Genomic DNA, 13,558 nt, shown 5'->3' with positions numbered 1-13,558 from the left:
TATAGTAGGTTCTGTAAAGTTTTTGGTGTACTTAGGAACCTAGATTACTGAGGCTGACTACACTGTCTCTATGCATTTGATGTTTGCCGTTTTCCCACATTTATTTCTATTTTTTTTAAAGGCCAATGTATAAGGTTATAAAGTGGTTGAACTGACTAAATTGACTCATTTTACTGGGGACCCTTGGAACCCCCTCAAGGACCCCTGGGGGTCCCCGAACTCAGTGTAGTAGACAGTCAAATCATCAGTGTTGGTTTAACCCATTTTGGGCGGGAACCCCTTTTGGTGTTTTAAACATTATGTTATAGTTTAGTTATTGAAAAACAGCAGATCTACAAGCTCATAGCGCACCACCGAGTGGCGCGCTATACACTGACACCACAGCGCGTAAACAGCGCCTCAAACTGTGACTCCGCCCACAAACAGGGGAAGTTGTGATTTTCGCTGGTTCACTGCAATGCAATTTGCGGCATTTTCAAAACAATATTGAGCAGAGTAGCGATTATCAAACGTATTTGCAATGCCATACGTTGCCCATGGACAAGGCACGCTACCTCCACAAGTTAGATAGCATCGGCATAGATGTTTGTCCGTATGTGATTAAGGATTGGACCAAGTTGCATTGGCAGCCATAGAAAATTCCCGGGTAAATTCTTACCCCGGATGTGACGTTTTTGGGCGTTCCTGTCTAGTCAGTGTATGAGCTTGTAGGTCTGCTATTTTTTGAAAAATCGTGAAAATATTTATTTCAGAAAACTGGAGGATTTAGAAGATTTTTTTTTAATTTCGAGGTCAGGCCTAAATGGGTTAACTCTGGGAGTGCACAAATGTCTACTACATTCAAGACTGTGTTACAAGACAGATGAGATAATAAAACCCTCTATAAGGTAATACACAAGTAAATTAAACTGGAACTGTTAATTTAACTCTGACAGTGTAAAAAGAAGCACTACAGTCACTTAACTCGGAAATTGTAAACAAAAAACGAAAAAAAAAAAAGCCAAATGCCAGATTAGCCACGGTGCCCAATGGCCCTGAACGCTGGCTTTCTGTTTCCACCCGCCATAAACCAGCGACACTCCTCATGTCAATGTCCTCCTTTATCCCACCTTCAGAGTTCAAATCAACACTCCACATTTTACTGTGTACTGGAACAATGGAGCGCTCTGTGAGAGCAGAGCGCCAAATGACCCGACAGCAACACTCTGAAAACCTTACATTGTAACCCCACATGCCAGGAACGGAGAATACCACTAAATCACAAGGAGATAAAGGAGGAAATTGTCATTAGGGGGGTATCATTTGGTGAATCATGTAGTTGTCCAGATGGGGGCAGAAACAGGTAAAAAGGTTCATGAACTGGTTTAGGGGTCTGGGGAGTGCGTTCGCAGGGCACTGTGGCTAATCTGGCATCTGTTAACATGAGGCTGATTTCCGCCAAGCTGTAACATGATACACATGCCAGCCGCAGCACTTCTTCATAGCCTGTCCGTCCGTTTTCACAACCAGATCAGGTGATGACACCCCGGAACTCTGCCCCTGATAGTTTACTTACGTACGTATGTATGTATGTACAACAGCCCACATTAGAACACATCCGTTTCTCTAGCGGTGGACATTACTCAACATGCAACGTAAATGAACATGTGTTCATACATGTAATCACATATAATTAATCTTATTTGGTCACCATTACACAAAGTTGAATTCAACCAGCACATGAGTACAACTACAACCCATCTCCCAAACTGTCAGTCATGGAGGCACTATGGAGGTCAATACATTTTTAAGTGGTGCAAACCACTTCCTTAAGTGACTATGTGTGTGGGTGCCTGCCTGGCTGGCTGCCTGGGTATGTCTGTCTGAGCACGAAAACAGCATGGTTGTTTTTCACCACCTGTGCGCAACCTAACACACACAAACACACATATTAACTGTATATATGGTGATTTCAGGTGTGCCAGTACAGTACAGTGACAGTACAGTACAGTACAGTACAGTACAGTACAGTAGAGGGTACAGTAGAGGGATTTTTTTGTTTTTGTTTGATATGCAGTACCGGTACTGATAAGCATAAGGAGCAACAGACATTTAGAGAATATATTTTCTACCAAAAACCATCATTACAAATAATGGTGATTATAACATTAAGCAATTTAATCAGGACTATAACTTACAATGCCCATACTCATGCAGCCAGAGTATGCATTCAAATGGTGTAATCACCTTAAGTCCTTTTGACCTGAGATCAGATTCTAAAAATGTCTTCTACATCCTGACAGTTTTCTGAAAAAGCTATGTTTCTATGTCAGTCGTTCTTCAATTCTTCAAAAATAGCAGACCTACAAGCTCGTAGCACGCCACTCGGTGGCGCGCTATGAGCTTGTAGATCTGCTATTTTTCAATAGCTAAAGCATAACATAATGCTAACACCAAAAGGGGTTCCCGCCTAAAATGGGTTAAGTCCTTTTCACACAGGAAGCAGTTGATGCATCTAGTCATTATGAATCTTAAATGAGGCGATCGGACACTTAGGGGGCAACCTGACAGGCACCACGACAAGTGGGCACAATCCAGTGTCACATTTTGTGCTCGTCTCACGCACACGACCGTCCGCTACCAGAGAACTTCTTTCTATGCAACACGTATAAAAACGCATCTATTCAGAGCGCAGTGCGACCCTACAAATACAAGTAAACAAACAGGTGTAGTGAAAAGACCTTTAGTCTGTAGAGCAGGGGTGCCCACACATTTATGACGTGAGATCTACTTTCAAAATGACCAGCTCAACAAGATCTACCCACTGAAAAAATAAGTGTACCATTGCTGAAAATAGTTTAAATATATAATGTACCTGGGGGGGCTTTGGAATAGGGAGAAATTATGACAGGCAGTTTCTGCTGTCAAAATATGTCCCCCCCGTATTTAACTTAAACGCCCAATGCATTCTCAATGGCAATAGCACAAACTTTGGCATGCTACTAGTCTTACATACTTACACCTAGAAACCCCATTCAAACCTATTTAGGTTCATCTTACGGTGGAAAATAAATCTTTGAAATGTTTCATAGTTTTAGAAATATATAGTGCAAGGACACTTCGACTCTTTAGGGGCATGTAATGTGATCTACCTGCACAGCCTTTGTGATCTACTGGTAGATCGCGATCTACCTTTTGGGCACCCCTGCTGTAGAGGTACAGACACAGAGATATGTATATATCGCTCCTGTTGTAAAGCAGGAAGAAATTCATTTTATTTTATCCAATTTGCCGTTTGACAGAACACGTTACCACACGGGACTTGTATTGGTAACGTTTGTTAACTGATAAATCAGACATGGGAGAAAACAATGAAACTGTAGCCCAGGGGTCTGCAACCGTTTTCACATGAAGTGCCATGTTTTCATTTTTGTGATAGTCAGTGTGCCATATATAATTATGACACCACATCAAAATGTAATATTCCCAAATGATTGATTGTCCATAGGATACACATAACAACCTTAGAAATATTTTCTTTCACATCAGGATGTAATGATCATTAAACTCAGAGCAATAACCCACCTATGTCCCAGAATAGGCCTATCTCACAGCCCCCTTTCCACGCCCCCTTCCGGTAGATAGTGGTGTCATTTAACATTAGCATTTACACGTTTTTTTTCTCTGGAGAATCTAAGTACATTTCCTAATGTAAAAATGTGACAGACCAATATTATTATGAAGCAAACAAGATGGTAAATCAGCTCGAACAGATAGAACAAACCTTACCTTGAGAAAACAAAAGTTGTAGACTTCTTAAATTACCTCTGTTAACATGTAGTGTCTATGGAGTGACGTCACGCTATCACCACTAATGCGGAAAGGGGACGTATTAAGGGGGCGGGGAAATTCTGTGAGATAGGCCTATCCCTCCCCAGTGATGAGTTAGCAGTTTGAATCAATGTACAATTATGTGCAGGATGTAATTCGTAGATGTGAATGGACTTAATTGAACTGGCTTTTTGGAATATTACATTTTTAAAGAAAAAACGTACAGTTGGAGGCCATCGATATTGTCCTTTTCTTTTTGCTGAGTTTTGCGTGATCTGCGCAAAAGGACAGTTAACCCATTTTGGGCGGGAACCCCTTTTGGTGTTTTAAACATTGTTATAATTTAGCTATTGAAAAATAGCAGATCTACAAGCTCATAGCGCGCCACCGAGTGGCGCGCTACGAGCTTGTAGGTCTGCTATTTTTGAAAAATCGTGAAAATATTTATTTCAGAAAACTGGAGGATTTAGAAGGATTTTTTAAAATTTTGAGGTCAGGCCTAAATGGGTCAAATGATAAGGGACAATATCGGTGGCACCCAACTGTATGTCTCACACTTATGCCAGTGTGCCAGTGACTACCCTTCCCTGTGTCAATGTTGGCTATCACCCGTGCCCAAGGTTGGCTACCCCTGCTGTAGCCAACATCATTATTGTACAACAGTGGATGAGTCATGTTTATGCTATCAATCTGTGGAAGCCTAGCTACTGTGATGTTTTGGTTAAAACAATTTAGTATTTTGTAAAAAATGTTCTATTATGATGGTACAGAGTTGGTACAGAGTTTGTACAGAGTTGCTACAGAGTTTGTGTTAGGTAATAAGGGTCTCTTTAATGAACAGAAAATACATTTTAAAGGAGAACCCTTTTCATTCCAAGTACCAAATCCAATTTTGTTTTGTTTGTTTGTTTCATGACATCCAATTTAACTTGTTTATCTTGTATTCTGCACAAGTTTTCTCTCTTGATTGGCAAAAATTGGCATCCGGACAAATCCTGAATATAGAGCAATTTAAAGGAGCATTCAGTGATTTGGAAAACCCCCCGGTCCGCCCCGGTAACAAGATGTGCACATGCACTACAGTGTGGGGGGGGGGGGGGGGGGGACACACGTGACAGGCCAACAGCACGCACACGAAGGCCCGCCCCCGCTCGATCGTGATTGGCGGAAGGCCCCTTTCTATCCTGATTGGATGAAGGCTGGATCACCTAGCCAAAAACAAAACCTACGTTTTTTTGGGTTAACTGGGGACAGGGAGGAACTCCTTATATAGTCAGCACACTCTATAGAGCGTCGCAGTCCCGCCCCCTTTCATGACGACGCCAGGCCCAGGAAATGATTCCCAATGCATTTTTCCCATAGACATTTCAAAAAGTATTTATTTAAAGACGGTTACGCCGCGGACAAAGCCAACTCGAGTCGTGACAACTCATGACAACAAACACAATATTTTGGACCAAACAAATAATTACAAAACAACAAAAAAAGTGTTGTAACCTGCTGCTTTTTTCTTCTTTCTTCGACACTCTATAGTAGGGAGGATTAAAGTATAATCAAATCAAATCTTTGTTGTACAACAGTGTTGGAGGCCACCAAAAATAGCAGATTGCAGATTTTAGATCACTTTTAGATATAACACTCACTCTCTCTCTGCTCTCGTTCCCTCAAGATGGCGTCCAACCACCTCTGCTTGTCGTCCGTGTTCTTGGCCATGCAGACAAACCACTTGTTCTTCGCCGTGTTGTGGATCTTCCACCCGTTGGTCACCGTGTAGTTGTTGCTGTGGTAGTCCGCTGGAAGGAGCACAATGTATCATTAAAACATTTAGGCCTGGGAACGATTCTACAAATGTCTTCTACATCCTGACAGTTTTCTGAAAAACCCTATGTTTCTGTGTCAGTGGTTCTCAAACATTTTCATGTCAAGGACCCCCAAGATTATATGAATTTGGCCGCCGACCACCATCTGAAAATATGTAGTTCCAGGGACCCTTTAGATGCAAAGATTTGAGTTAAAAATGTTCGCTCTGAAAGAATAGATTAAAAAATTTGTGCCACATGATCACGATTTTTCAAAAATAGCAGACCTACAAGTTCATAGATCTACAAGCTATGAGCTTGTAGATCTGTTATTTTTCAATAGTTAAAGTATAACATATTGTTTACAACACCAAAAGGGGTTCCCGCCCAGGGACGCCTAGTATAGAGCCCTGGGGTACTGCGGTCAAACTATTACGTATAAGTGGTCAAAGAAACGGGTCTTCTCTCCAATGTAATTTCAACATCACACACACCCATTCCATTGGAAATTAGTTTTAACACCAGATAATCGTAAAAAAGGTACTATTTTCTGATAGCAATCATTGCTGTATCTAAGAGTGTTGTTTCAGTAACAGAGGTCTTCCGGTCTCTCCAACACTAAACAGAAAATACACGTCCAGGACAGGATTTATCCAAACAGGAGAGAGAACTCCACAAAGACGGTTCAGGACAGGATTTATCCAAACAGGAGAGAGAACTCCACAAAGACTGTTCAGGACAGGATTTATCCAAACAGGAGAGAGAACTCCACAAAGACTGTCCAGGACAGGATTTATCCAAACAGGAGAGAGAACTCCACAAAGACTGTTCAGGACAGGATTTATCCAAACAGGAGAGAGAACTCCACAAAGACTGTTCAGGACAGGATTTATCCAAACAGGAGAGAGAACTCCACAAAGACGGTTCAGGACAGGATTTATCCAAACAGGAGAGAGAACTCCACAAAGACGGTTCAGGACAGGATTTATCCAAACAGGAGAGAGAACTCCACAAAGACGGTTCAGGACAGGATTTATCCAAACAGGAGAGAGAACTCCACAAAGACGGTTCAGGACAGGATTTATCCAAACAGGAGAGAGAACTCCACAAAGACTGTTCAGGACAGGATTTATCCAAACAGGAGAGAGAACTCCACAAAGACTGTTCAGGACAGGATTTATCCAAACAGGAGAGAGAACTCCACAAAGACTGCTCAGGACAGGATTTATCCAAACAGGAGAGAGAACTCCACAAAGACTGTTCAGGACAGGATTTATCCAAACAGGAGAGAGAACTCCACAAAGACTGTTCAGGACAGGATTTATCCAAACAGGAGAGAGAACTCCACAAAGACGGTTCAGGACAGGATTTATCCAAACAGGAGAGAGAACTCCACAAAGACTGTCCAGGACAGGATTTATCCAAACAGGAGAGAGAACTCCACAAAGACTGTTCAGGACAGGATTTATCCAAACAGGAGAGAGAACTCCACAAAGACGGTTCAGGACAGGATTTATCCAAACAGGAGAGAGAACTCCACAAAGACTGTTCAGGACAGGATTTATCCAAACAGGAGAGAGAACTACACAAAGACTGTTCAGGACAGGATTTATCCAAACAGGAGAGAGAACTCCACAAAGACGGTTCAGGACAGGATTTATCCAAACAGGAGAGAGAACTCCACAAAGACTGTTCAGGACAGGATTTATCCAAACAGGAGAGAGAACTCCACAAAGACTGTTCAGGACAGGATTTATCCAAACAGGAGAGAGAACTCCACAAAGACGGTTCAGGACAGGATTTATCCAAACAGGAGAGAGAACTCCACAAAGACGGTTCAGGACAGGATTTATCCAAACAGGAGAGAGAACTCCACAAAGACGGTTCAGGACAGGATTTATCCAAACAGGAGAGAGAACTCCACAAAGACGGTTCAGGACAGGATTTATCCAAACAGGAGAGAGAACTCCACAAAGACTGTTCAGGACAGGATTTATCCAAACAGGAGAGAGAACTCCACAAAGACGGTTCAGGACAGGATTTATCCAAACAGGAGAGAGAACTCCACAAAGACGGTTCAGGACAGGATTTATCCAAACAGGAGAGAGAACTCCACAAAGACTGTTCAGGACAGGATTTATCCAAACAGGAGAGAGAACTCCACAAAGACTGCTCAGGTTCCAAGCTTGTCATCTTGTTTGTTTAGTCACTTCCAAAGTCACTTGTTTGTCTAGTATCCTGTATGAGTTCTTCATCCTGATTGGATCAAAATAGTATCCCGAGACGTATTTTCAATGTTTGAGATGGGGAGACTCTTGTTTTGAAGAATCATTCCATAGCAATGACATCGAAATATAGAGCCATTGAACTTTTGTTATTGTTCATACCAGCAGCAGTTGGGTTGGTCACAACATACAATATCTCGCCTATATACAGGGAGAAAATAGAAATTAGGGGGTACAAACATTTTTTGTTTTTTCCCTAGAGAACGACCTCCTAACTTCCCACCCACCCCCCCCCCCCCCCCTCTGCCCGACAGTGGCACTTATTGGAACAAAAAATACAAACAAATAAATAAACATACAAGTACAAAAATGAGCTCTGTTCTTCATCGGCACTCCTTCCAGTACACCCTACCTACAGCCTCCACCCGCCTACACTGCGCATGACCAAACCTGCCTCCGAGCCCAGGCCTATATGCATATTTGCACCTCAACCTGCAGTCAGTGGGTGGACACTATAAGCAGTGAGTATTAGAGAAAGAACCTTTATTGTAACACAAATATAACACACCCTTTTAATAAAGCAAAAACTTGAGAAAACTGGGCTTTGCTAGTTAAACATATATTTTATAAGATGAGTTAAATTGACACGGAGACTTCTCTACACAATAGAATGATGATCAGTGTTTGTAACTCTGAGTATACAAATGTAATCTCTACACCCCCAGAGTTAGAGGATGTTACTTTGTACAGAGCAGTGAAAGGTCGTCGATTCATTGACTCTCTTTCTCATCACGTTCTAATTTGAAGCCCCATTCAGCTGCAGGTGACTGTGTGCTGAATAATGAATGCATTCATCATACTATAGGTTACAGAAATAGATGGTGTAAACTCAGTGAGCCCACCAGTCCTGTCCTGAGAGATTGAGTAAGAGGAAATAGATGTTTAAGCCCACCGGTACTGTCCTGAGAGATGGAGTGACAGGCAAAGGCAAAATCCTAGTCCAGCATCTCCAAAAGTCCACCAATTAGCCATGTTTTTGACATTGTCGAAATAAATTAAATCAATTTGAAAAACTAAATCAAAATAGCCAATTTGCTATCTTTGTAAGCTACTAGATAGAGGTTTGGGGACACTACACAGCCCTCACACGTATGTCACACTCCTGACTATGTCTGAGTCATAGGGGGCTTTGTCAGAGTACCCGTTGTACCCGCCCGTCTGTGTCTGAGTCATAGGGGGCTTTGTCAGAGTACCCGTTGTACCCGCCTGTCTGTGTCTGAGTCATAGGGGGCTTTGTCAGAGTACCCGTTGTACCCACCTGTCTGTCTGAGTCATAGGGGGCTTTGTCAGAGTACCCGTTGTACCCGCCTGTCTGTCTGAGTCATAGGGGGCTTTGTCAGAGTACCCGTTGTACCCACCTGTCTGTCTGAGTCATAGGGGGCTTTGTCAGAGTACCCGTTGTACCCGCCTGTCTGTCTGAGTCATAAGGGGCTTTGTCAGAGTACCCGTTGTACCCGCCTGTCTGTGTCCCTTTGTCTGTCAACTAGCGTCCCTTTTATTCCCATTTACCGGTAGAGATCTCTGGATCTGTCAGTCCTTGTCCCTTTTATGCCCACTGGATATCAGAACTACTCAAAGGCGGGCAATGCATTTATTTCATTTTCCTTTCCGCTGCACAAGCAGAGTTTGAAGTCGTTTGGGGCGATAAAATGCATTATGCACATATACGCAGCAGGCTCTTGTCCCTTTTATGCCCATGGAGATTGCTCAACAGTGTAAGGTCAATATCTGTGCCCAATGTCCATATATGGAGCGGACTGATTTGTTCGTGCCTGGCTGATGCCTTGACGACACATTGAGGTTAGACAACAATACCAGAGCCGTGGAAGAAGAGTGGCGACACGCTTTGATCTCACAGCAAAGCGGGGTGGCTATAGTTCCAAACATCGGAACTATCCCATTGAGATGGAATGAGCACGTCCGCATTCCATTGTTACAATGGGAGTCAACGCTAGTGTCATCACTCTCATACTAGATCACGCTGGACAATATGCTCCCTATTTGACCATAATTCTTATATGGTTATAAATGAAATGAAATTAAATGATTACTATATTTACCCAGGGTATCTGGGCTAAGCTCAAGAACTTGTTTCCAGCCAGGCCCTGCTCATAGAACATTTCATCGTAGTGGTTCAATGCCTTGTTCAAGGGCACTTCAGCGGTGGTAATTTTAACGTGTCGGACCGCTGATTCGAACTGGCGACCTTCCGGTATCAAGACCGCTCTGCAATCCGTTCGGCCACCGTTCGGCCACCGCTGCCACTAATGGTTATAATAATGATATGCCCAAATTAGGGAAACCAGGTTGGAAGTGGTCAGAGCCATCTAATAGAGGGTATGCGCGTGACATCATCATCAAACCTGGAAGTTATGCAGGAACGCCTACTGCGAGTGGCAAAAACTACTTTCTGGCCTTGACAGCCCATGCATACAAACAGAAAAGTCCTGTCTGATTGCATTAAACAACATTAAACAATGTTAAACTCACTTTGCCTGTTGCTTTGCCACTCGATTTGCCATTCACTTTAAGCATGCGCATACCCTCTATAGAAGAGTTGCGATATTGAGGGGGCAGAAAACAGCCCGGTCACGTGGTTCATGTACTCGCGCGAGCCCATAGACTCCAATGCATTCTGTAAACTTCCGGTTCTCCCCATTCAATACTTCCGGTTGTCCCCATTCAAAATAAGTTCATGCAGAAGAGCAGCCATTGGACTGAAGCCCCATGAAGTGAACGGAGTTTGCGTAACTCTGTCTTACTCTATGGCTCTGGAAGTGGTTAAACAAATCTGACACCTGAGCTACATAATTGCCATTTGCCAATACCGATGTAGTCCAATAATGGCAGATATATCTGCAAGATCAATATAGGCTCTATAGAAATATGAAATCGTATGTAGGTAAACAAACTGGAAACTGCAGATTCCAGTTTTCCACAGATAACGCCTAACTGTTTGCAAGCCGTTCAGTAAACCACACAATCACGGCGTCATCTCAATCCCTCGCCAGATAGCGGGACCGCACAGTGAAGAGCGTGTTGAATACTTCGAGACCCCTGCTTCTGAGAATTAGGCATGTTTTTGTTTGTGGTTTTCCTCTTCAACGGTCTCACTGCAACAGCCAACATAAGCCACAGTCAAAGAGAGACAAGGCGTGGAAGCTTGTGAAACCACGTTGCCCGGCCCCTCACTGTCGAAAAACAGAAGACACGTGAGAGACAGAGACAGAGAGAGAGAGAGAGAGAGAGAGAAGGAATGAAAGAAGATAGAAATAATTCCTAACTTTAACTTTTAGCCTTATTTCTGTTTTCTCATTGTATTTAACCCATTTTGACCTGAGATCAGATTCTAAAAATGTCTTCTACATCCTGACAGTTTTCTGAAAAAGCTATGTTTCTATGTCAGTCGTTCTTCGATTTTTCAAAAATAGCAGACCTACAAGCTCGTAGCGCGCCACTCGGTGGCGCGCTATGAGCTTGTAGATCTGCTATTTTTCAATAGCTAAAGCATAACATAATGCTAACACCAAAAGGGGTTCCCGCCCAAAATGGGTTCATTTCATTACAGTACGTGTTGTTGTTGCAGATCATATATTACACAACCATGCTTGTACTGCACCTGCTGTAAGTGACTGACAAATAAGTGTGAGAGAGAGAGAGAGAGAGAGAGAGAGAGAGAGAGAGAGAGAGAGAGAGAGAGAGAGAGAGAGAGAGAGAGAGAGAGAGAGAGAGAGAGCGAACTGAACAATGTGTTTACTCCTCCTGAGGCATACAGTACACTAACCACACAGCCTCACTGGCCAGCCTCCGTTTGATTCGTTTCACATGCTAGCCCATAAGAAACCACCAAAAGATAATAGAGTCAGATTATAGGCTATTCACAAAGACTTTGATCTCAACCTGTGCTTTGCCTGCCAGTGTGGCTCAGAGAGAAGATGGCGAGATGGAGGAGATGGAGGAGATTGTTCTGCTACATCTTCTGAGACCGTGAGAATGTATTTCTGCTCTCAAAACATGCCACGCACCATATTGTTTATCCCCCTGCCTCCCAAAATTCGTACTACCGGTATTAACCACTTAACCCTATATAAACTGTGTTGACCGGTGTTTCCCAGGGGTCTATACTATAAACTGTGTTGACCGGTGTTTCCCAGGGGTCTATACTATAAACTGTGTTGACCGGTGTTTCCCAGGGGTCTATACTATAAACTGTGTTGACCGGTGTTTCCCAGGGGTCTATACTATAAACTGTGTTGACCGGTGTTTCCCAGGGGTCTATACTATAAACTGTGTTGACCGGTGTTTCCCAGGGGTCTATACTATAAACGGTGTTGACCGGTGTTTCCCAGGGGTCTATACTATAAACTGTGTTGACCGGTGTTTCCCAGGGGTCTATACTAGACGCCCTACTACTCTCCATACCAAATTTCTTCGCGGACAATTAGCCGATCTACAATCTCGCAAAACGTTTGTACATGAGGAGAGACGGCGAAATCCCCACAGACACAAAAGGTAAGGCCTCATTTGACAGCCGACTAGATGTTGTTTTCATCACAAACTTCCGTTGTTTTAGTACGAGTATAAAGTATAAATGGACAGCCGTAGCTGAGGGCGTAGAGATGGAACGGGAAGGTTGCCAGTTCGACCCTCTGCCCCATCTACGGTCCACTCGCTCAAATGAGGCTTTTTGCTCTGCTGGACTTGGCTCACACGCACCTGTTCCATCTTCCACGTTCTCCACTTCCATCACCTCCGTGTTGATCCGTCCTCTGAACACATAGAGAGGCCCGTTGATGGACTTGGTCCTCTTGCTCGACTTCTTTCCAGAAACTCTGGGAGAACGAGACACAACACCACAACAGTTTCACTATGTGAGGCAAATATCTGCTGCCAGCTCCCCTGCTGTGAGGAATGACTTGGTCTTTAAAACACACACATATACATTCACAGGCATGTAGGACTTTTTTCTTGTTTTTGTTTGCATACTAATGACTTCTCTACACAAATAGGAAAATCGGGGAAATTAGCTCAAATTTTCCAGCTTGGCGAAAAGGGGAATTCTCTCAGCTAAATGGAATAACATGTCTTTTTGCAGCAGTTTGCTGGAGTTTCTCACCTGAAAAAAGGTTATCTTTGAAAAACAAAGAAGGGTCCCACACACTGTCAGAAAACCTGCCAAAAATGTTGCTCTTTATTTCAACGTTTCGGTCTATTCGAAAAGGTCGAATAGACCGAAAATGGGATAACCTTTTTTCAGTATGCTTTATTGCCCTACGCACCTGTCAATAGCCTTGAGGTGTGCATCGGCCTTTTGCTAAAAAAGGAGTTTCTCACCTGGACTTCCTTTTGCAGTAGACGAGGAGGTTGTCGAACAGGAAGAAGACGCGCTCCTGGATGTTGCCTGCTGAGATTTTCAGGAGGTTTCCGTGCAGGAGCAGCTCTGTGGAAATATCTGTGAGGTTGGTCCCCTGAAAGAGAAGAGGACATGGCAACGTTATCACAAAGGTGGAACGAACCTCCATGAGGTTTGAAAGGCAGTTTTCAGCTCTCATTACTACTAGAGAGAGACCTACCGAAGTACCGATATCATTCTGGCATCATTCATACATCGCTGGCATCCGTACCGGCAACTAATGCAGCCAATGTGTTTTAGTCATTATAAGC

General features: G+C 43.3%; 1 protein-coding gene across 1 annotated transcript in view; it reads right to left on the bottom strand.

Moving 5' to 3' along the window:
• Positions 1 to 13,558, bottom strand: part of prex1 (phosphatidylinositol-3,4,5-trisphosphate-dependent Rac exchange factor 1) — a 178,841-nt gene that overhangs the window by 102,126 nt on the left and 63,157 nt on the right. Inside the window, exons 7-9 of the mRNA XM_079492023.1 lie at positions 13,229 to 13,362; positions 12,611 to 12,726; positions 5,454 to 5,603 (exon numbers count right to left, since the gene is read on the bottom strand). Of these exons, the coding sequence (XP_079348149.1) occupies positions 5,454 to 5,603; positions 12,611 to 12,726; positions 13,229 to 13,362 (400 nt within the window). The remainder of the gene's footprint in view (positions 1 to 5,453; positions 5,604 to 12,610; positions 12,727 to 13,228; positions 13,363 to 13,558) is intronic.

This window comes from Electrona antarctica, assembly GCF_951216825.1.
Source record: "Electrona antarctica genome assembly, chromosome: 2".
In the NCBI taxonomy this organism is placed as follows: domain Eukaryota; kingdom Metazoa; phylum Chordata; class Actinopteri; order Myctophiformes; family Myctophidae; genus Electrona; species Electrona antarctica.
This window is presented reverse-complemented; position numbering and strand designations above follow the sequence as displayed.